Source organism: Labrus mixtus, chromosome 23 (assembly GCF_963584025.1).
Source record: "Labrus mixtus chromosome 23, fLabMix1.1, whole genome shotgun sequence".
In the NCBI taxonomy this organism is placed as follows: Eukaryota; Metazoa; Chordata; class Actinopteri; order Labriformes; family Labridae; genus Labrus; species Labrus mixtus.
Window position 1 is genome coordinate 14,479,473 of NC_083634.1, and position 23,892 is coordinate 14,503,364.

At 40.6% G+C, this 23,892-nt stretch overlaps 4 protein-coding genes across 5 annotated transcripts; 2 read left to right on the forward strand and 2 right to left on the reverse strand.

Annotated features, from left to right (window-relative positions):
• Positions 1–400: 400 nt before the first annotated feature.
• On the reverse strand, positions 401–3,031 carry LOC132958985 (aldo-keto reductase MSMEG_2408/MSMEI_2347-like). Its single transcript, XM_061032072.1, has 6 exons — positions 2,889–3,031; positions 2,388–2,650; positions 2,162–2,307; positions 1,308–1,447; positions 1,041–1,199; positions 401–916 (listed from the first exon to the last, which is right to left on the reverse strand). The coding sequence occupies exons 2-6, from the start codon at positions 2,633–2,635 to the stop codon at positions 737–739; spliced, it is 873 nt and encodes a 290-aa protein (XP_060888055.1). The 5' UTR covers positions 2,636–2,650; positions 2,889–3,031; the 3' UTR covers positions 401–736.
• Positions 3,032–4,009: 978 nt separating this feature from the next.
• Positions 4,010–9,823, forward strand: LOC132958988 (membrane-anchored junction protein). 2 transcript variants are annotated; one of them, XM_061032075.1, is made up of 8 exons: positions 4,010–4,576; positions 4,725–4,800; positions 5,092–5,202; positions 5,558–5,586; positions 5,837–5,970; positions 7,761–7,824; positions 8,646–8,851; positions 9,304–9,823. In XM_061032075.1, the coding sequence occupies exons 1-8, from the start codon at positions 4,505–4,507 to the stop codon at positions 9,341–9,343; spliced, it is 732 nt and encodes a 243-aa protein (XP_060888058.1). In that variant the 5' UTR covers positions 4,010–4,504; the 3' UTR covers positions 9,344–9,823. The 2 variants fall into 2 exon arrangements, with proteins under 2 accessions (XP_060888058.1, XP_060888057.1); XM_061032074.1 differs by having other exon boundaries at positions 4,011–4,576; positions 5,834–5,970.
• Positions 9,824–13,218: 3,395 nt separating this feature from the next.
• gpha2 (glycoprotein hormone subunit alpha 2) lies at positions 13,219–17,528 on the forward strand. The gene is made up of 4 exons (XM_061032079.1): positions 13,219–13,815; positions 15,946–16,078; positions 16,368–16,552; positions 16,652–17,528. Exons 2-4 carry the CDS (start codon positions 15,958–15,960, stop codon positions 16,754–16,756), a joined length of 411 nt encoding a protein of 136 aa, XP_060888062.1. The 5' UTR covers positions 13,219–13,815; positions 15,946–15,957; the 3' UTR covers positions 16,757–17,528.
• A 1,347-nt stretch (positions 17,529–18,875) lies between these two features.
• On the reverse strand, positions 18,876–21,678 carry LOC132958391 (glycoprotein hormone beta-5-like). Its single transcript, XM_061031150.1, has 3 exons — positions 21,093–21,678; positions 20,000–20,207; positions 18,876–19,154 (listed from the first exon to the last, which is right to left on the reverse strand). Exons 1-3 carry the CDS (start codon positions 21,158–21,160, stop codon positions 18,966–18,968), a joined length of 465 nt encoding a protein of 154 aa, XP_060887133.1. The 5' UTR covers positions 21,161–21,678; the 3' UTR covers positions 18,876–18,965.
• Between the last annotated feature and the right edge of the window lie 2,214 nt (positions 21,679–23,892).

Genomic DNA, 23,892 nt, shown 5'->3' on the forward strand with positions numbered 1-23,892 from the left:
TATCAGATGTAGACTCTTTGTCTAGCAAACAGTTGCTGACAACATATAGTTGGCTCCTATCCATATATAGATCTGCTACTACTTAGGTGCTTCACCCATATAAGGTTACAGCTTCAGACATCCAAAAGTAGAATTACTGTGAGATGGTTGACACAATTTAAAGATATGTCCACAAAATTATCAAGGTGAATGAATCCATGAAAATACGTACTAACAATATGTTAATTGACTTCTTGAATATCTCAGATGAATCTTCATCCATCAGCTCATGCATTTGTTGCATTTGCATACTTGAACACAAAATTTTTTGTTAACCACGCAGTCAAATGTTCACCTTTTTGTGGCGCATATTTTCTGACAATGAGAAGTGAAGAACAGCAGCAGTAAAGAGACATCATGAGTCAATCAATCAATCTTTATTTCTATAGTGCCAATGATAGAATGTGAATATTAATAGATTAAGCCTGGGCGACGTCACCCATCAGTTACTGCACAGGGCTCTGGAGTCACATCGATGACTGTCGCCGTGCTGGAAATGCTGTCTCACCCCAACTTTCAGTCAGACTGACGACAGGCTGAGCTGAAGCTGAGGTGGGTTGTAAGCCTGTTGAATAAAGCGTGATATCGCACCCACTTGTTAATCAGGTCAGCTACGCGCCTTATTGTGAATAACGCTGATCCTTCATAAAATTAAAAAACACAGATGAGTGACAAGGTCTGCTTGACTACTGATGAGTTAAACTATTTGTGATGCATCCCTGCAGTACTTGCGCCCACAGTCCAGAGCTGAAAGTCTGTTCATGTCTGTGTCACTCAGTGTGAAGTCAAAAATCCTGGCATTGTCCTTTATTCTGCCCGGATTGGACGACTTGGGGATCACTGGGTGACCCATCTGCACCGCCCAGCGCAAAAGGACCTAAAGGAGAGAAGAGGAATAGAATGTTTTCCAAATGGTGGTGCTAAACATGTTATTAACTGTTCAATTAGTAAACTAGACTGGCTCAAACTGTGTTAATCAAAATGCTGTGTGTTGAGGTTACCTGAGCAGGTGTGCGCTCACAGTTCTTTGCTATCTCCATGACGACAGGGTCAGTGACCAGCACTCCTTTGCCCAAGGAGGAGTAGGCTTCGAAACACACTCCATACTTCTCACAAACACTCCTCAACTCCATCTGGCAAAATTGTGGGTGGAACTCTACCTGGAAAAAAAGGGAACACAATTTCTGCATTTGTTCTTTCAAAGGATGCACAGAACTTACTTGTAGGACACATGTTATTCATCCTCCCCCCCCCATCATTACATTTACCTGTATCACCGCAGGATGAGTTTTACAGCTCTGCATCAGTTCTTCCAAGTGTGCTGGTGTGTAGTTGGACACGCCGATGGCCTTCAACTTCCCCTGAGCGTGCAGCTCCTCGAGTGTGACCCAACTCTGAGCTCTGTTAACTGGAATCAGGTTATCCATTTAGGATTACCTCAGTAATAGTTAACATTGTAGTGGCGCAATCAGTGTAGTGCTGTTTTTTATCTTCCCTTATAATGGTTCAATATTTTGTTAAACACTCAAACATTCAGTCATGTTCTCTGGGGTTCAACTATTCATTTCCAACATTTCATTTTTATTCCAACAATTGCAATTGCAATGGCCAGCAAAAATTCCTTCAGCTTTATAGGATGTCTTTTTTTTCTTTAATGGTTTTTTTTAAGTGAGAAAGAGTTGCTCCTGCATCTGATGTTGGTAGCAGCTGCACACAGCTGGATCAAGATTTAAGATTTACTTTTATTGATCCCCGCAAGGGGAAATTTCAGTTTTTACACTCTGTAGGTCATGAACACACACATGCAGAAACAGGATCCTGTGGTCAGCCGTCACATTGACTGTAAAAGCTGTTTAGACTTTTAAAAGAGTTTTGGTTTGCACACATTTGCAGAGGTAGTGCAGCTAACAAAAGGCTCAGAGTTATCAGTGGCAAAGAGCAACATTGTTATCTCTCTGTAGCCTGTTACCTATTTAACAAAACCCTCACGGAGAGAAAAAACTATGCTCTGTGTTTACACTGTGTACGTACTGTGTCCTGTTTAGAGGGACAATTTTAACAAGCAGATCGCCTGTTTGACATTTGTGTATGATTTGGGTTTGTTTTAATTGATATTCTTCACCTGGGTTGAGTTGGTCAGTCTCATCCATTCCCTGTGTGCCAGGCCAGTGGATCAGGTAGAGGTCAATGTAACCCAAATCCAGCTGAGACAGGCTCTGAAGGGCTCCTTCCATGGCCTTCTCACCCTGATCCTTTGGGTCCAGCTTGCTGCAGGGAGATAGAGAGAGGAGAGGGTTGTTGGGGTGTGTCTTTGAGAGTCAAACTTTAGGATCAAATGTATTCTCCACCTGGTGATGAAGACGTCCTCTCTGGTCAAGCCATGCTTCGGCAGGAGCTTCTTGACGGCTCGGCCCAATTCAGCTTCATTCTCGTAGCAGGCTGCAGTGTCGAAGTGTCGATAACCAGCCAGCAGTGCTGCATCCACAGCCAGGCAGACATCTTCTGGAGACCACAACTTGTAGGTCCCCAGACCCAGGAGGGGCATCTGAACCCCCGTGTTCAGGAGGACAGAGGGAGTAGTTGAGGTGAGGGACATCTTGTTTAATACACACTTTCAGGGGAGAGAGAACATTAAGGGAGACTTCTTAGTTAATATAAATCCATTTGAATTTTGACAGCTTCAACAACAGTATAAGGTTAATAAATGACTCATGCATTGCCACACTGCACATGAAGGGTAAAGGTCGTAACAGTATTATTGTGACTAAAAACATTTATAATAAGGTGTACAGGCACATTACAACGTGACATTGTTGACACCAAAGATATTAAATATAGAATTATCTTACCTGTTTATCTTTTACTGCAGAATTATTTTTAAAATGTATTCATATAAAAGGCAATTGTCCCCTGCTTTATAACTTTAGCGACTAAACAGAAGGAAGGAAAGATGCAAACACCGTCCGCTGCTAGGCGTGCTAAACTTTTGTAGTGTGCTAACGTGACAGGCAGGCACAGGGCGGGTAAGGTTCTAAGCGTCACCATAGTGACGCCTCTGATTGGCAGAAGAAGTAGCCAATCAGAAATGGCGAAAGGACACGGAGGCAGCGGAGAGGCGGGACTTGACCCGAATTTACCCTATCAATCTTTTCTTTCTTTTTTAAAGTAAAAGAACTTCACTTTTCTAGCCTATCTTATGAGGTAATTAGCATTGAATCCTATCGTTTTATATTATTACCTAGCTTGCTCAACCAATTTCACTTTTTACGAGTTAATTTAGCAACCATGTTGATTTAATTTGCCCTAATTTCTCAAGGTCAGCCATGCCACTGTCAGCCTTCTCCTTCCCGTTACCTGAAACTCGATTCATCAGAGCTGGTAGTTTAATCTACAAGTTCACGATCAGAGGAGGCAGCAGCTTCAGGCAAGACATTTATTTACATCCTCACACCCTCGTGTTTATACCTGATATATATCACTGCCTCCTTCAGTGGTTCCACTTTTAATAATATAAGATACTTGATTTAAAGCAGCTCCAATTGCACAACCTTGTGATTTTTCTGGAAATGAAAGAGAGTATACTCCATAATATGACCAGAAATTAAATCATTTAACTGGCTTTAATTTTTTTTACCTCCAAACCTGAAGGAAACCCTGAGTGAAAAACCTACAACTTTAAATATTGCTAGAAACTATTTTCTGACCCCACTTCAAACAGAGACAAACCTTTGGATTAGTGAAACTGCAATGGGGTTGATTATTCTAATTTATTCTAATAACTGTCCATTTACAACTCTGTTTTTGCACATTTACATTTAATCTTTCATATTTAATTTACAACCATTTTCAACTCTGTTTTTGCACATTTACATTTATTTATCTTATTTATTTATTTATACGTCTTCCATATTTAATCTTCGTATTTAAGACTAGTAATGCTTAGTTAAATCCTGGTTGTATATATTCACATTCTTAGTTTTGATATTTTTTAGTACTTATTTACTTTGTATTTAATATTATATTATGTTTAAATTTGCTAACATTGTGTTTTTTACTCATATTGTGTGTTTGGATAACCTGCTGCTGTAACGCCACAATTTCCCAGTTTGGGATCAATAAAGTAATTATATTCTATTCTATTTCTTTCTTGATACATTCAGCCCATAATTATTTCCATCTCTTGCTCACTTTTTTACAAGCAGAGTAAATCGACTATAGTTCAAAACCACAAGTAAAACATATACAAGCAAGAAGAAAACAATTCCATTCTCCACGAAGTTCAGTCTTTTAAAAGTATTAGAAACTGTTACTGTCTGCTATTTGAGTCTCAAAAGCAGCTGGGGGGATGGATGAGCTGCAGACAAGCAAGGAAACATTAATCACATTGGTCTCTATTTTAACATGATGTAACAACACTACTGTCAATGGCTACTTTTAAAAGCTCCAATGTGTGTTACTTAACGGTATGTTTGTTATATATTTTTTAATCAGTGGAGAGGAAGTAATCAGAAGACACTGCTTAAATGAAGAACTGGAGGTGATTATGAATACAACTCATCCTCACCTGCATTCATAATTGTTATGATAAATCACTGTCATTAACTCTATTCTTTGTAAGAATACATTTTCTTCTTGATTAAATGTGACATTTATCATATTGCTCTTTCATTTATTGTGTTTTTTAGGACATTGTCAGAACTGTTCTCGGCAACCTGGACAGTCTCGGGCCCTTCTCCAGTACCCACTTCAACGTCTTCCCTTGTATCCTCTGTAATGAGTTCATCGCTTTGTTGATTCACCCATGTATTGATTTGTCCGTTAGCTTTCTACCTATTCTACCATCCATCACTGTATCATGAAGATATGATAATTCCACCAGCACTTCTCTGATTTTAGTATTTTATTTGAAGTAGTAAACTGTAAAAATAAAAAGGACAGTGGGATGATGCACTTAAATTACAGTAATATCAATTTATCTTTGAGTTGCTGTGCTGTGCAGCCAAATATGAAAGAGACAGCATCAGAGATTTTTTTTTAAACTCTAACTACCAGACAAGAAGCCATGGGAGGGAGTGTCGAAGGTCATGTGCGTACAATGTGACGGGAACCTGAAAGCCTATCCATTAAATCTTCTCGTCTACCTTGAGAAAAACACGGGGAATGGTGAGGACGGGGAATGGTGAGGACGGACACTCGTCACGGCGGTGGAGTCGGTCGTCTCTCAGCTCCTGCAGTCACATATTGAAGTGTCCTTGGGCAAGACGCTGAACCCCAAGTCGGTCCGGCTGCTGCGTCAGCGGCGTGTGAATGTGAATGAATGCTGTTAGTTAATACTGATGGACATATCGTACATAGCTTCCTCTGCCATCAGTGTGTGAATGGGTGAACGTGGCATGCTGTGTAAAACTCATTTGAGTAGTCAGAAGACCAGAAAAGTGCTTTACAAGTTGAACTCTATTGACCACTGACAACATTGTAATTCTGGATCTTTTATGTGTTTATTTTTGTCTCGTTTCAGGAAAGTCAGCAGGGGAGAAGTTGAGCTTAGTAAGTTGTTGTTTTGGTGATTAAGGAGTGAGAGCAGGATCGATTTTAAGGTGTACACAGGTTGGAACGTGATCCAGGTGTCTGTTGATTTACACAGTTCAGTCCAGTCCATGGCAAGATATTTCCTAGTTGTATGTCTTGGAGTTAAATGCAGTGTATTTATTTTGCACACTATAATGTGACATTGTTTTTTTTTTTTTTTTAAATCATATTTGTGTAAAAAAGTAAATCATTGTTTGTTTTCCAGCAGAAAGAAGCTGAACAATCTCCATTTGTTTCTGAGCCTCTGACAAAGCGCAGTAGGAGAGATTCACCACTAGAGGAGGCCATACTAAAGGACTTAACCATCGACTTAGAGGCTGAAAGCAGGGGTGTCATGGCTGGGTGAGTCATCTTTTTTTACTAATCTGCAACCTTCAGCTATATTTAAATTGCACTCGTCGTATTTAACATAATAAGTTAAAATGAATGTGAGGTTCTTCCAATGGTTCAAGAATCAAAAATACATTTAAAGTGATGCACATGTCTTCTTGTGACCCCACCTTCTTCTTCAGAACGTGCTTTAATAAAGTGCGCTGTGTGCATTTCATCAATACAGACACATAACAGAAACCAGTCCCAGAGGTTCAGGTGTTGATTACCTTTAGGATTATGTTTTCAAGAGTGTGTCAGAGATGAATTATTATTTTATAAGTCACTCTCCCTTTAAAGGTTCTCGGCCAATATATGACCGTTGAACACACAGAGCATTAAAGTCTACAAGCTAAGCCCCGCCCCCTGACTTATATTCAATGTAATAAAGTTTTAAGACTTATTAATTAATTGTTCTTATTCGTAATATCACAACTGCCCTTTAGTCACACACAAACACACTCATACACACACACAAACACACTCATACACACTCATACACACACATACACACACACATACACACTCATACACACACATACACAGATACGTACACGCTCCAGGGATTATTGCGGTTATGAAACAGACAAGAGGAAACCAGGCGCCACCTCAATCACACTGACAGTCAGATCAGTGATGTGAAAATTATTATTTTGAAAACACTCACCTTCACACACACACACACACACGCACGCACACACACACACACACTAGAGCTGATCTTCCACCTAATTTGCTACTTGAATAAACAAAGATTGTCTCTTTTTGGACTCCAGCTCGACACTGAGATGCACAAACTGTGTAAACATCCTGCAAACAGCGGGGCCTCAAGCATCATTACGTGTGCACAGGAAATCAAGTGTCAGCGAGCGATCCTTATTCAATTACGTTCAGCACATTGAACGTAACACTAAACATGTCGAAACAAAGGCGTCACATACAAACACACACGGCGGCTGTGTCAGTTCACCGACTGTCAGGACGGTCTATTCTTAGAAGCTTCCTGAAAACTGATGATTCAGCGAAAGGCATTCACACGTGTGTAGTCTGCCTGATGTCCTGGAGAGGCCCCCCGTTGTCATAAAGCAGACGATAAGTGACAGCTTGTAGATTTGTCACAACACTTTCGGTGCAATGTCTCTTCTCTGGCAGAACAGGCCGTACGTTATTGAAGACTTATGACTGAAGAGATCATTTCAGATCTGTGTGATTGATAGAAAACGGATTTTTACAAACTGATGAGCATGTGGGAGTGTCACCCACCTGGGGGAGGGGTTATTGCCCTTTGTGATGTCACAAAGGGAAAATCTCCAAACACCCTGTTTTAGCAGACATTTCTTTAAAAGTGGAGCTGGCAAAACACCGAGAGGATGGAGTTTTTTTTTTATTAATTGGGGGTTTGTAGACAGACTCGGGACACATATTAGTGTCGGAAAAACGTGGTGAAGTGTATTTTGCATAATATGTGACCTTTAAAAGGACAGTTGAGCGCCCCTCTAAGAAGAATCTTTGAACTGTTTTTGGGCCAAAGAAAAGTAGCATCACTTACTTAAAAGGCATTTCAACAATTTAATCAAAGCATGCAATAAAAATTAAGTCTCTTAAATATTTATATTCAGTCAGATTATAAACATTTTCACAAACTATTGTTTCTCGTTTCGATGGAATGTATTTGGTTTACTGGTGTGTAGTGGTGTAAGATCTCACACCAGTTATTTTGATATTAATAAAGGAATAAACTCGCCTCTGTCTAACTTTGTCAGGCTGCATTATGAATATCAATGTGCAGGGCGAAAGGCCAGAGAGGATCCAGGACATGATGACAAGGTGAGTCTTTCATGTATTTATTCAGTCTCTGACTCATCCCCTGCTTTTACCGCTGAACAGATCTGTCACTCTCTTTAATGTCAAACGAAGAAGTCAGTCATTTACGCCCACAGAAGTTTAGATTGAGTTGAGTCCAGAAATCTATCATCTGATATCAATCTCATAACACACTTTCGTTTCCTCTCTCTCGCCTATATAAACACACACACTTGTAGCATCTCTCTTTATTGTAGCTCCAGGCAAACGTTAGCGCAGACAGGTAGGATAACAAGTGTGATTATGGTTAATAATAGTATTAACATCAGGTGAAGAGTGTACATGTTTTCTAGTGAAGCGCTTCACTTTGATTAGCGACAAAGTCCTAAAATTACCCAACGCGCCTCTCGTCTTCATCAATGGCCCTTCATCTCATCGGATCCGGTGTTTTTTTTAAACTTGTCCACTCTGACTTCTTTGTTTTTTTTCTTCTTCCTCATCATTCTCGAGCTTGGCTTTTTCCACTCAAATTATTAACATGTGGAAAAAATGATTTACACTAATTATGTCAGCCCATTTAGTTATTCATGTTCTGAGAAGGATGTGCCAACACAAGTCTCTCAGCTTTAACAAGGATTAGGTTTGAACGCTGAGCAGGAAGCATTACTGTTACATCTTTCTTAAATGTTTGACAAAAGTTCGAGTTTTTTTAGACCCAAAATGAAAAACAAAAACAAAGGGCAATCTATGCTGGGTGGAAAAGGTTTTCACAAACAGTCTTTTAGGTTAAAAAAAAAAGATGCACTGTGCTGTTGTATTTAATTTCAGGTCATCTTCTTTTTCAGAGAGGGACCAAAGGGTTTGTGGAACCCCAGCAGAAATCAAGCGTCAGCGCTGACAGAGGAAAAGGGACGCCAGGGGAAGTGCAACCAGCGAGCACACAGGCCGTGATGATACAGGACGAGGAGGAGGAGGAGGAGGAGGAAGAAGAGAATACAGACTCTGAGCCTGGAACACCTGAAAGGAGAGGGATCCTGACCCGACTAGCCAGGTTTGTATGACAGCAGATTGAGCTGGGAACACCTTCAGCATGATTGACTCGGGGTTCATTATAAGCAATTAAAACATGAAAGAGTATTTGCCGGCACGCTGAGAGCAAGAGGTGAACAAATTAAGAACATAGAGGTAAATCTGAACACAGGAAGAAGATTAATACCTGTGGAGATAACGATGATTTAATTGTCTTATTTTGAGGTCTGATTGACTTCACAACCCCCCAGGAGAAACTAAACCTAACTGAAACTTCACATCTAAACACAGTAAAGTTGCCAGAGATTAAAAAGGACTGAAATCCACGTCTTTCCCACGATGTCCTTCAGCACAGAGAAGACAAATGTGTTATGGAATGAAGATTTAGTTGTATATTAACAAGAGCAGAGACACTCAATACTCCCTCTCTCTCTCTCTCTCTCTCTCTCTCTCTCTCTCTCTCTCTCTTTGCAGCCTTGTGTTCCCCTTCTCCTTGTTTCTCAGAGATCCCTGAGAGCGGAGCTAATCCCAGGAGGTTCTACTGGTTCCAGTCTAGGAGACTTAATGGAGTTTGGTTAAAGTTCTGCAGTAAAGTAAAGAAAAGTGTTGTTGCGAATGTGTTTAATTATCTTTTATATTTGCGTCCCCCTTGTTCTCAGAAATGTTGCACTATTTTTTTTTTTTTTAAATACCAGTTTTTGCCACAAAGTGAGAGGCAGTATCGTATACCAGCTCTCTCGCTTCAGGTCTCTATTGAGATGGATGTTGATTGTTGATTTGATGCTGTGCCAGTAAGAAAGCGCTCACATGAATCTACATTTTGTTTATTTCATGTTAAATTGTATAGGGAGCATAAAGCTAGTGAACTTACGTTACACACGACACTTTTACACACCAGGTAGTTCACAATGTCCCCAAGTCAACAACAAAGACACAAAAAGCACAAAAACACCCTCAACATTAAAACAGATGGAACAAATCTACTTGTGTTCATGGCGGTGCATAGCTGGAATTAATTAATCCAGCTACAGTTAGTTTTGCCTTCATGATTTGTAACGCTCTTTGCATTTCATTTCCTTCCTGTTGCATGTTTTTTTTCTTAGAGATCCTTTTGTTTAACTTCTCCTATGCTCACCTTGTGTTTAATTCTTTAGCCTCCACTTACTGTATGTTGTCACAGTGTCACTGGTTGAATCATAATTTTGAGTCATGGTAAACTGTTCTTCAAAATAAAACAAAAATTTGCAGTAACACGTCTCAGCTTCATCTTGTCTCAGTGTGCAGACTGTCATATGGATTCACAGGAACACATTCCAAGTTTAGACAATACCCACTCATTCTTAAAATTTCCATTCCTTGTGTGTTCTGTTATGTGTGTGTGTGTGTGTGCGTTTATGTGTTCTCGTAAGTGCACACCTTGAGCTCCTTTGAGTGTCACCTTGTGGAAACTCCACTTTCCTCCTGTCAATCTAAATCAGCTAAGTGTTCTGTCTTTGTGAGTGCAGGCTTGTAAATGTGTGTGTTTTTGTCTTCGCATTTGAAGCTGATGTTTGTTCCCCCCTCCAAAAAAAAGTTGGATGATAACTTCATGAAAAGTCTGCGTGTGTGTGTGTGTGTGTGTGTGTGCGTCTGCATGCACGTGGCCCTGCCCGCATGTGTGTGTTTATACATGGGGGTAGACGGGTCAACTGGACTACAACATCATCTTAGACACAGGAAAACTTTGCCTAATCCTCTCCTTATATTGTCATAGAGCCCAAAATAACACACGCATCATCTATCGTACAGTCATATCTACTTACACACTTTGACAATACACACGACCTCCTGTCAAACATGATTCACACACATACAGCACTTACAATAACAGACACCAACAGTTGTATCAACCCCAAACTCAATACAACACATAGACATACATCCGGCACTGCAGTTCAGACACACACATGTATCATATTGTATTTAAACACACACTTAAGTACGCACACACACACACACACACACTGTGAGATTAGAATAACAGGGCAGAAGTGGAAGCGGACACATTAATGATATAGTTATTCAAGACGCCATGGTTTCCACGGCAGCCGAGAATGATGGGGCCACTGAGTGATACAAACATCAGTCACCCGGCTGAGTCACACTACAGAAATGTGTGTGTGTGTGTGTGTGTGTGTGTGTGTGTGTGTGTGTGTGTGTGTGTGTGTGTGTGTGAGAGAGAGCAAGAGAGTCTCAAGTTCAGTTTAAGAAAGTTCATTCATGTCTAACTCTCCCCTGATGAGGTGTTGTAGTCCATTCAGATTTATAGTGTCTCTCTCTCTCTCTCTCTCTCTCTCTCTCTCTCTCTCTCTCTCGCTCTCTCTTTGGTTGGCATGGAATCAGAAGAAACACACTCCATGGCCGTCTGTGTAACTTATAATCGACACACTAATTGTTTTGCATGCTTTGTGTGTGTGTGTGTGTGTGGGGGGGGGGGGGGGGGGGGGGTTTAGGTGATGATGTCACACATTCCGTTTTCCATTGACATAACCAGATTGGGAATGTTTTGGGTAAAGGGGCCATAAGATGATAATTGTGTTTTCCTTCGGATGTGTGAAGGTAAGTATGTGTGTGTGTGTGTGTGTGTGTGAAAGTGCAGCAGTGGAAGTCTTTGCATTGTATTCTGAATTAATAATTAAGTTACAAATGCAACCTGTTTGTATGGAATAGTTTTAAGTATAAAACTATAAAGGCCCTTACTGAAAGAAAAATGGGTATGAACAAAAGTGCATGCATGGGCGTTCCATCACCTGGGAGGCAACCAACTTTGACTAATATATTTCCGATTATAGTTCTAATGTGGTGCAGACAAAGGTTAAATAAACGGGCCTGGGGTTTGTTTTACTGTTGGTTGTTTGGTTCATTTTGCATTATCTTATCCAGACAATAGTCAAAATGAAGTTGTATTCACTTTGAAACTTGTCTTTGAGCACAAAAGTGTGGCTCAATAATGAGTTGATAAACCGTTTTTGCTCGACATGGGGAGCTCTGAGCTGAAGAGAGAGAAAGATATATATCTGACTGTGGTCCTTTAGGCAGTCAGTTTCTATGTTATCCGGTCGTTTTTTACTTAAACAAGAAAAGGTTCTGCCAGCATAGTAAGAATATTCAATCTATCCTCGGCAAAAAAAGAGGTATGATTTTTTTTTTTCTTGATTCTAGTGCTTGCTTGCTTCTGCAGTTATCTGCTGCATTGTCATTCATCGCAACTCCTTGAAGAGAAATATCGACACAAGTTGATATCCTTTCAAAAATGTAAACATTCTTCTTGCAGGCTTTCGTTGTTTATGGCAAATTCAGTTTTAAGACCTCACGTTAGTTGAAGAGATTTTTGCAGTGGATAAAGAACCTTACATGTATCAATCAAGTCCTATGATTGCTGTTTAAATTACTTGTTAAAGCGGTGTTCCTCAAGGAACTGTTCCAGGGACTGCTTCTTTTTTTTTTTTATTGCAGTTGTTCATGGGACATTATGAACATCTGCAGTCTGACTTTCTGAATGATAAAAGACAGATGTGGAGCTGCTGTAGCTGAATCATACAATGAAACGATGAATATAACACCTGGGATCAAACCACGATTAAGTGAGCTCAAGCAAAACGTGAGTTTGAATCACACACTGGATTCACTCCAGCTAGATTTTCTGCTAGCTCGAGTCAAGACAAAGATTCTTTTTTTCAAAGGAGTCATTTATTTTTATTGCCTAATATTAATGGAGTATAGTGTCATAGAGGACTTTAAAGACCCACAACAGCACTTATTACCAAACCCAGGCCCAAACTTCTTAAGACTCACTGAAAACCAAAAACCACAGGAAAGCTGATTCCGATTCCTGCTATTCCAGCAAGTTAAGACATTTGTTCCTTCACCCTGAAACCCAGTTTCTCATGGATACTCACAGTAGGAAAACAAAGGACACTCATTTTTAGATTTTTTTTTTTTTGGATGTGGTCTTGCATGTGGTCTGAGACGGCAGTTTGTTACTGCTGCAAATGTCCAACAAATAATCCAAGGGTCTATTAAAAGACCGTCTTTCCCTGCTGGAGTTTGGGAGGTGGTTGCTAAGCTGACATTGACTGTTCAAGACAAGAAAGACAAGAAGCAGAGCCAGGCGTTCCCAACAATATGCCCATCATGTGTCCTGAACACACACACGCACACACGCACACACACACACACACACACGGATATGACCCAAACCCACAATATCTATTGACCCAACCCTGCCCTTCCTCCTGCAGCCACAAATGGAAATCCAGGCAAACTGTGTGTGTGTGTGTGTGTGTGTGTGTGTGTGTGTGTCTCCAATTAACTGCGTTTCTGAGATCACTTGTAGTTTGTATCAACTGACAGCTGAGGCCTCCAATATTGTTTTTTGTGTGACTCTGCATGCATGCATACGAGTGTGTATGTCATGTTTATAAGCTATGCATGCCGCTCCACGTGTTTGTGTGTGTGTGTCTGCGTGTGTGTGTGTGTGTGTTTATGTGTGAGAGGTAAAGCTGTGTGTGTTCTTACTATTGCGGTGGTGCAATGATGGAAAACCTATCTAGTTTTCCTCTGTGTCACAGCAGCGGTGCCCCTAATGGTTTAAAACAAGGAGCGAGGAGGGGGTTGGTCGGAGGGACACAGAGATGGTAACACTGCAGAGGAGGAAGTCCGAGAAAGAAGTTTATCGGAATTTGAATATTTATGAAACAAATGTTCGTCTTTCGCTGGTAGAAGAGGGGAAGAACGAGGACCCATAGGAAGGGGGAGGAAGAAGGAAAGATCCACAGACTCTTAGCTCTCTAATTGTGGGTGTGTCTACATCTATAAGTGCCTTCACTCTCACCTGTGTTACTTATATCCCTGCATGAGGCTCAGAACAGACACACACACCTGTCAGCCGACACACCTGCCCTGCACTCAACAAGTTGCACTTCCTGCTCTACAGTCCGTCTTCAGGTAAGAGTGAGCTCCAGTTCACACCTTGTGTAAAATCTAGTGCATGTCTGCATGCTGTTGGAATAGTCCTTTAAATTCTGTTAAGGTTGGCTGTTGCCTTGCATGTGCTACTTTTTGACATTTATATTAGGTTTGTATAGGTTGTGTTTTTGTGTGCAAATTATGACAAGTGATTGTAAATTCCCACTTAACCATTTTAAACCTCAAAGGAACAGAGTGTGAACTATATAGAGGTGTTCCTTGGATCACACAATGTGACTTTTAGACTTCCTGAAGGTTAGATGTAAATGTAAAACAAACATTTTGCAGATTGTACTGTTGCACACATTTTTTATGTTCTTGAAATATGCAAGAGTAAGTTTTGTTTTTCCTTGAAAGATCTTACTTATTCAGCGGACTTTTTTTTCGATAATTGGGTTGTTCTTGGACGTTGCACGATGAGATCAAATTTGTCTCTGGTGATTTCATCAAGCCTCTACAGCCTTTACTACTTTACTACTGCATCTTCTGGGTCACATTCTGGTCTAAACTAAATTATTTAATGAATGTAGATTCATTTTAAAAAACAGATACATTTGGTGATTTATGATTAAATATGTACACTTCTCCTTTGCCATCTGTCTGTGTGCTTTTATAGTTTTTGATGATAAACAAAAGTGTTATTTTAAGCTTTTAAACTGAAGTTTTTTGTGTGACATCTTTCAGTCCTGAAGTTTATTTCTCATAACTGATCTGCGTACAGGCAGTGTGTCACTGTTTAGTTCCTGACACAGGCGGTTTGAGCGTCTCTCATTGGAACATAAGGGTCTAAACGTTTTTTAGGGTTATTGTTATGTCGGCTGCATTGGTGGTCTTGAACAACAGCTCCCCCCCCCCCCCCCCACAAGTATATTACAGCCCACTTTCCTAAAACACGAGCTTCAGGCGTGGAAACCCGACATGAGAGGAAAAAGCCGGGCATTTCCCCCTGCCCAACCAGCTGACACGGGGTTAATGTCCTCACACACACACACACACACACACACACACACACACACTCTCACACACACACTCTCACACACACACTCACACACACACAGTTGTGACCCGTTAATTTGGTCGTTCCCAACAGTGTTAATGCCTTCCCCTGGGCCGCTCCGACATCACCGTGGCAGCAATTCCCAACTCCTTGAGTCGGAGGGAAGTGGAGCTGGAAATAGCTGCCATTTCAGAGGTCAGGGGTCAGGATCACCAAATTCCAGGGAAATCATGACTTTATTTACACACGTGTTGGAGTGTGTATGTGTGAGGGACATTCGCACGTGCATTCATGGACTCTCGGTGAAGATCACACCTGCATGATGTGCACGTTCAGAACGTGTACATGTTCATGCCCATGTGTGTTGAGGTGTAAATTACAGATTGATTCACCTTTTCTCTATTTTTAACGACGAGCTTTATTTGATTATGGCACATTGCTGTCATGTGTTCAGCAGCTTGAGCGCCTGTACAAGTCGGCCCCCGACTTTGTGCACGTACTGTACGTGTGTCAGCAGGTAGCTGTTAAATGAGGCAGATCCAAAAGAGAATGAAAGCCAGTATTGTTTTTATCCACATTAGCCGTTGCTCAGCTGAGTGACACACAGGCAGAAAGGCAGGATGGGAAATCACCTATTAAGGAAGGGGCTCTGGGCAACACTTTGACACAAAGGGGGAAAGTTCAGCCGATCATCAGCTCAGGTTGAGTGAAAACTCAAAAATGTTTCCGAATAATGCAGCGTCTTCCGTTTCATCAAGAACTTTTTTGTGGTCTTGATCACTGGCTCTGAACCTTTCTGACTTACAGAGCTTTATTGGCCATCAATGATTTTTACGACCCTCTCTATAGGTTCAAGTTTCCAACCATTAAATCATAGCTTCTCTGATTCCCCCCCGACCCCTAAATAAGCAGATGGATAAAGACGTTTAATATACCAAATGTTTTTCTCCAATTGACCAAAAAGCTTCAGGTCCATGTTGTCAAATATTTTACATCTTTCTCATCAAAGACGGAGGAATTGTTTTAAACAAAAAAAACTTGTCAAGACTGTTTTTTTTTTTTATGAATCAATATCTTATTATATACTTTGATGTTCTTTTTGGACCCTCCAGGCTACCATCCAGATGTCGCTGTGCATGACCTCACATTTCTGCCTGCTGGTCCTTCCAGTGACATCACTCCTGCTACTCTTCTCTCCCATTGGTTGGAGCTTTGATGGCCCCACCCCAGGGTGTCACTTGCACCGTGAGTAATAATGGAGAAAGATTTACGAAGCTTTCAGCGTCCCTAAAAAAAAAAAAAAAAAAAATTGCCTTTCACAAAAAGCGAAAGGGTTTATGGGAAATGTGGTCTTGAGCTCAGAAGCACTCAAAACCTTCCTAGCTGAGAAACATCCTTGATTTTAAGCTTCAACTTTCTGCCATTTAAATCAAGTTATGACAAAACAAATTGTAAGGATCTCTTAAAGTTATGCATCCCAGTAAAGTCACAAGCATCCTATAACTCATCATCCTGTCTCCTCTTCCCTCTTCAGCCTTCAATGTGACCATCCGCAGTGATCGCAGGGGGACATGTAAAGGCACCCACCTGGTCTATGCATGTGTGGGCTACTGCGAGTCCAGCGCCTTCCCCTCCAGGTACTCAGTGCTGGTGGCATCAAACTTCACCCACAACATCACCTCCGCGTCTAGATGCTGCACCATCAGCAAGGATGCTAAAGTAAGTATAAATAAGTTTGACAAAAAAATCAAACGAGGCCGCCTTTAATTTACATCTTTAATCCCAAATGATCATGTCTTACTGCTTGTCCCCCCTAAGGTGAAAGTGCGTCTGGACTGTCCTCGAGGTCGTCACCATGAAGAAATGGAGATCCTAACAGCGAAGGCCTGCCGCTGTGACATGTGCCGCAAATCTCGCTACTGACACTGCAAGACAGTCCACTGCGTACCCAGCACACCACAGGACAAAGAACCACATTATTACTCAGTCAGACGAGCGGTACAAAGAGATACGAGAGTCCAAGTGATGCAGCAGAAACAAAACCTTCTTCAAATCCAGCTTTAGAGAAAAAAGCCTTCGAACAAGTTACTGTCAATGTGAGTGTGTTTGTGTTAGTGTGTGTTTGTGTTAGTGTGTGTGTGTGTTTGTGTCCATACTGATGTCAGGTTTTTTAAGTTGATTGAAATGCATTTGTGTTACTGGCTGAATCTGTTTTTTTTGTTTTTGTTTTACTTTGCTTCAAGGCTTGACACACTCGACTTTTTGAGCAGCTAAAAATAAAAAAACTGTTCCACTTTTATTCATTCTTTTACAGCATAGCAAGGGTTAGCACACAGGCAGTCCAGAAGTCAAACTCACTACCCACAAACGATAAATATCACTTTAAATTAAGGTTCATGACTTAGTGTGATAAACAAAACAGTCAAGATATTGCGACCCCCTTTTTGAAATCAACAAAAAGGTCGCACAGCAGTTGAATTCATTCTTTGCAGTAACCACTATCCACAGACGAGAGACCAAAGAATGTACAAATTTATTTATATTTATGAATTTGAACTGAAAGATATTTTGTAAATAATATCTATTGATGAAACCAAAGAATGTTGGAAACGTCGCTGAAATGAAAAGAGAAAGAATGCACTGTATAGTTTTGTGACGAAACTGTTTTCAATAAATTTCTATTCTGCACAAGTCATCTATATGTGGACAATTGATTTTTACACACACACACACACACACACACACACACACACACACACTAATGAACCTAGAATCAGTCATTGGAAAAGTTCCCCTTTTCAAACACAGACACATAAAACCCATGTGATATTTTAACAATAATAATTATCTCAGCAATAGATCTCTGTTTTAACACATGCCCTGCCACTCAGCGTTCCTTTTCTTATTTTATCCCATCATGCACTCTGATCTGTTCGGAGAAATATCTGCCTGGTCAAACCACTTGCTACACAGGGAGGTCAAAAAGCGCCAGCAACTCTTGTAGTATGAAGATAAACGTTTTTTTTTAACAAACGAGACTGACGCGTTTGAGCTCATGGCCGTCATCAAGCCTTCCACTCTTCATGCTTGGTAGTCACTCAATCCACTTTACTACACCACAGGCACTATGAATGCTGGGAGTAGTGAGCCAATCTGCAGGGCCCCCACTGGAGAAGGGACTTCTTGCGGGGTCAGTTGAAATCCCTGGGACTTTCTATAGATTCTGGTCCCTAGTCTGAGAAAGCTCCATCGGAGGGAACAAAGATTTACTGAAAAACAAAAGGAACTGATAATATTATAGTAACACTTATCTCATTGAATCTCAAAATTATAGTAAAAATATTTATTGATAAATATCCCCAAACAAAGAGACATCATTTTCTTCAACCACGTTCTAATAAACCTAGATTTTCTGACCAATGACTCCTCGGTCATCTTAGCACACGTTGCTCAGTTGTAAGCCAGTCCTCTGTTTGATAGATTTAGTTAAACAGATGAGATTCAGAAAGTATCGAACACTTAGCTCGCTCTGATTTTAGATCTGTAATGTATTTCTTTTCTAAACATGTAATTTAAAGTGTGTGCCTTTTGTCTCTTTATTAAAAATCATATTTTAAATGTTAATATGAGATGATAACAATCCCTGCAGGTACCCTGACCCGGAAAGCCTCACTTCTAGATCAGTGGTTCCCAAAGTGGGGGGGTCGGGACCCCAAGGTGGGTCGACAGCCACCAAGAGGGGGGTCGCGAGATGCCTTCCATAAAAAATTAAAAGTGCATAAATATATCTTTTTACCATTTTTGTAAATATACAAAAAGTAGTCCAATGTCGTATAAGACAGTATCATTAAGTGAAATGGAAATGACATTTTTAATTATTTTAGGCTGAACAGTGGGGGGTCCCCAGTTTCTGTCACCCTTATTTTGGGGGTCACGACCTGAAAAGTTTGGGAACCCCTGTTCTAGATAACTCTGTACATGTTTAGTAAATGTTTGGTGTTTTCATCCCCCACTCAGAAAATCCCACACTTAGTCTTCCACATGTTTTGACAGGCTTCTTTTATTCAGAGTTATTATTTAACATCAGTAAAACTGTTGGTAACATTGTTAGCTGTAAGCAGTGTCCAGTCCATCAGAAGGTCTCACACTCCGTGTCCTGTGTGGAGCAGACAGAGCAGTGGCAGTGCAGGGCCATGGGGTAGTGGTACAGAGGGGACACGTTGGGCTGGCAGCCCGGCAGGCGGGCGGTCATGTGGCGGGTACGACTGTACGTACACACTCTGTGGTGGCGATGGATGTACGGGGGATCCAGAACAGGTTTCTGCAGAGACACACAGGTGAATGTGATTTTGCTTTTAGACGCCGTTTTCACGTTTACCAAAATAAAATGAAAGCATTAATGTTACAAAAGTCCAAAAGTGTGTGCTCATGACCCATCAAACTTAAATTCTGGCTGGATCTGATACACTGCTGATAGAGAAATACACATAATTGACTTCTATGTTGGTCACAGAAGTGTTTCTTCATGTGGGAAAATTGTAGATATGATAAATCAATTCAAATCTAAATAAGAAGTCGTCTGATTTTCAACACTGGAGCGAGAGTTTACAGTTTTATTAGTGCAACACAGATACAAATAAATCTACTTTATCTACATTTACAATCTTAATAAGTGTAATCAACCCAAGATGAACTGAGTTAAGATGTCTATTGTCAGCTGAGGGGGACCACAAGACGCTGCTGAAGGTCCTAGAAAAAGCTCACTACTGACCCTGGGTTGAGAATTTTAGTTCATTTTGCAAACTCTAACGCTGTCACCGACTGAGTTCCCTCAAACGGCTCCTCCAGTTCCAGTATAACCCCCTAAAGTTGGTTTTTCAATTAATAAAAGCAAGAGTTTGAATCCCTAAAAACTAGAGCACTTCAATAAAGTTTAGTAACCCCACCCTGCTTGGAGGGATTTCAGTATTTAATGTGACAATTACGTATGGGTCATCAGCCCTCTTATGGTTTGGGTTGAGTCCTGCGTCATCCATCATTTTTATGTACGTCTGACGATTCCAGTATGAGAGAAACTTTCAGAAAATGGGTAAGAGTTGGACTCCTCTTACTGTTTGTGTGTCCCTTAACTGCCACTATGTGTGCGTGTGTGTTTATAAATGTTACCTCCCAGGTGTGGCAGCGCCCCCAGCAGGCCTCTGTGGTGATGCGCAGTCCCTTGCAGCCAGGCTTCTGGGCCACAAAGGAGAACTCTCTCACGGCGCAGCCTCGGAAATCTTGAAGCGTGGTCGTCACTGACACACACACCACGGCTGCCCCGGCAACGAGGAGGAGGAGGACAGAGAGGGAGAGGGGATGGAGATGGAGATGCATGCTGGGAATTTTTGGGAGACAGATAAGAAAAACAATGGCAAAAGAATCATTATAACAATATTATCCAGTTTTCCTCTAGTTATACCTTTAAACCTAAATGTCCTCTTTTATGTTTGAAGAGTCTTATTACATATATTCAGCTTCTTGTCTTAATAATTATATATTAATATATCTAAATATATATGTACACATAAAAAGAATGACATGGTTTGTTAAGAAGAGGACAAATAGAGGGGAAGATAATATTAGAGATGACTACATGACATTCAGCATGTCTCACAACTCCCTCTAGTGTTCATTATGGTTACTGCCGCAAAAGCACTATTGACCTTTACACTGGAAATAATCAGTCACTTTCAGACTTTTAAAATGACTACAAATATAAAAAAGAATGTCATTCCATATTCAATCACAAAAAAAATGAACGTGTCACTGTAAATTTTCACTCGCATCGATAGACATGTTTCCTTTAACTTTTGGTCAGGATCAAGAATCATTACTTTTAACGTTGTTGGAGAGACATCTGCTCGATGACTCTGGATGTCAAACATACTCCTAAAAACTGCACTGACACTGCAATTACCTCATCTCAGCCAGACTGCAGAATGCTTCACTTCAGGAATACAGAAATACAACACTGATATAAAAATTCTTCCTGCATGAACAGAACGATACTTTTATAAGTCCTGAAAAACACCACGCTGCGTTCCCTGGAGCTCCATGTCTCTGCATAAGGAAATGATACAACTCTGACTGTGATGTAAATTAACCTTATGTAGACTTACAGCAGTTAAAGTCTTTAAAATTATTTATTAATCAATTTTTAACGTCAGCCCTACACTGATTTATGGATGTTTTTAAAAATAAAATAAAAAAGACATCTCACCTTGTTGGCTGAAAATCTTGCAGAGGTCTGAGCTGCTGCAGTTCTGTGTCTCTCTTCCCGGACAACATGCAGTGAATGGAACCAATCTGTCCTTGTTGTTGTTTTTAGGAGGCCATTAGGGCGGACGGACACTCTGACATCATAGCAATTACAATGAAAAACCATTAGAGACCCCAAGCCAGAAATAATGGAGACTCCTTGGAAAATTCTGATGCTTGTCTATGTTTTCTTAAACTCAGTCTGTATCTCTCTCTGTGGGTGTCAGTGTGTGTGTGTGTGTGTGTGTGTGTGTGTGTGTGTGTGTGTGTGTGTGTGTGTAATTATCTGGTCTACTCTCAATAATTTGAGGATTGTCATTGCTCTACTTGACACATGCTGTGACAAAGGATTGGTTATATGGCTACAATGGACAGTCCTTTTCAAACTGTTGCTGGGTAATTTAAAAACACATAATACGGTAAATTGGCTAGAGTTTTAAAAAGTCCTGTAAATTCATGGTGAAATGATATGCCAAATAATGTGAACTCAGCGGTCCCTAAGCTGTCACATAATCCATATCCATAACATACCAGTGTTTTTGTGTATTTTCACTTAACGGTCTCCTGAACTTCCATATATAAGAGTTCCTGTTAACATAAAAGCTCTTGATGTCATTGTGAACAAAATTTCAAAGAAACTTCTGAGTATTGTAGAAGAATATAACAAGAAAGGTCCTAGCTCTTTAAGTTCTATATTAAATATCATCTAAATCGTCCATCTATTTATTTTCCTTACTACTTTTGTGCTTTTTACATGCATTTTGAAAGATGTCTACCATTTAAAAAAACATTTTAAAAACTCTAACAGGACTCTTTAACTTGGTTAGATGTTCCACTAGCTAGATCAGGGGTGGGGCAACTGGCGGCCCGGGGGCCACATGCGGCCCCCATCAACCCTCAATGTGGCCCCTCGGGTCAATTTTTACATATCAATTAATTGGAAACATGAAGAAAACATGACGAAATCTGCCATGAAATCATGAAAACCAGAAATATGTCCATCATAATATTTGCTCACTGGTATATGTCGAGTTAAATTTGAGACATAATTGACTGTAATCGTTTTTTGTATTCTACAGTTTGGCCCCTCTGGCAGTGAGAATTAATTGAATGTGGCCCTTTCAACTCGTTGTTGAACACAAGTTAAAAAGCTTTTTTTTTTTTTTTTCTTCACCATTCAGAGTTCGTAACTAAACAAGGCCCCTTTGTCCACATAGTTAAACTGAAGACGTTCCATTTAACGCACACTGTGACCTTTAAATCAACGTTGAAATGACAATACGAAAAAAAAGATCTCCGTAAAGCGAGAGTGAATGAACAAGAAGTGACACAAACATGGCACAGACTCCCAGAGTGTTTTCTCAAAGTGAAGTTTCATTTTTAGCACATAGTTTTTTTTTTCTCCATTCTACACCCCCTGTAATGTTACGTACAGTAGTAAGCCTCTCTACATTCAAACCCCCCCCCCCCACTGCTTTGTTGGTCCCCAAAATATACATTTTCATCTTCTGCATTGTCTTAGTCATCTTCTCTAAGGTATTTCTTCAACACAACAAACACATACCATTGGGCAGACAGTGCAAATCTAGAAATTCAGTGAAATTGCTACGTAATGCGGTTGTAGGTTTCTGTAACATTATATTCTCACTCTATTACTGTTGCTCTGACTTATTGCCATTCTATCAAGTCTAACTCTATGTCTTTTCTTTCCTCTGTCTTTCTCCTCCTCTGTTTTTTTTTTTCCCTCCAATCTTTACTGGCTGCTTTCATCCAATCCGCTCACATCCCCCCCCCCCCCCCTCAGATTTGAAAACGTTTGTTTAAATTCGGCCGTATTGAAAATGCCAGAGAGGAAAACGTGACAGTGGATGGAAGCAGCGTTCGATGGCTGCCTGTGAGGTGATACCAGATCTCTCCGTGAACACTCGCTCTTCTCTCGCTTTCCAGTTCTACAATGTACAGCGGAATTCAAAAATAAGAGGAGTATAACTGTTGAGAAGATCAGTGGGCGTCGGGGGTTTTCTCGAGTCAGCTGACCAACTGACAGTAACAATCAAGAGGGTTTGTGAGTTAAGCTAGCCAAAACAAAATAGAAAGAAGCTGAGTTCTACGACAGCGAGGTCAGGTTTTTAGTCTCTTTACAGTTGTCATGTCCTTTTTGTTAAGTGTGTTTTTGCCTGAATCAAAACAGTGTTTGAAATCCGACCATTTGGGAGCTTTTTGATTTTCTTGATGGTGTTCAGGTTTTGAGGTTTGTGGTTGTATGAGGCTGCTATCACACCTAAGATATCAGTGGCTGCTCAGTGCCCATGCTTTTGATGTGTGCAGCAACAATGGGGAAAACTAAAAAGATCTGGCCTGAACAGAATAAGTGTACAACGCTGCGGTATAGAGGCATATATTAGTGACCTCAAACCTTGGGGTCAGGGCCCCTTATTGGAACCCTAAAGAAAATAACGAGGGTCAAAAATACTCTTCAACGTCTGATTTCCCTCAAATGTTTGCTCATTTGTATTTTTTCTGATCTACAGTCGCCTCTCCAAAGGGTAAACTCTTTGGTTTAACTTTCTGTGAACCATGTCGACACAAAGGCCAAAGAGTAGCAAGTAGACATGAAGTATTTCTGAGGGGTCAAAGCCAACGACTAAGAACCACTAACATGTGCCACAACCTTAACTCTGGGTTCATTGTCCAGCATTCAACAGATCTTTTAGCTGTGTTCATCAGCAGATTGAGCCGGCCCAATAGTAATGGATGCTGTG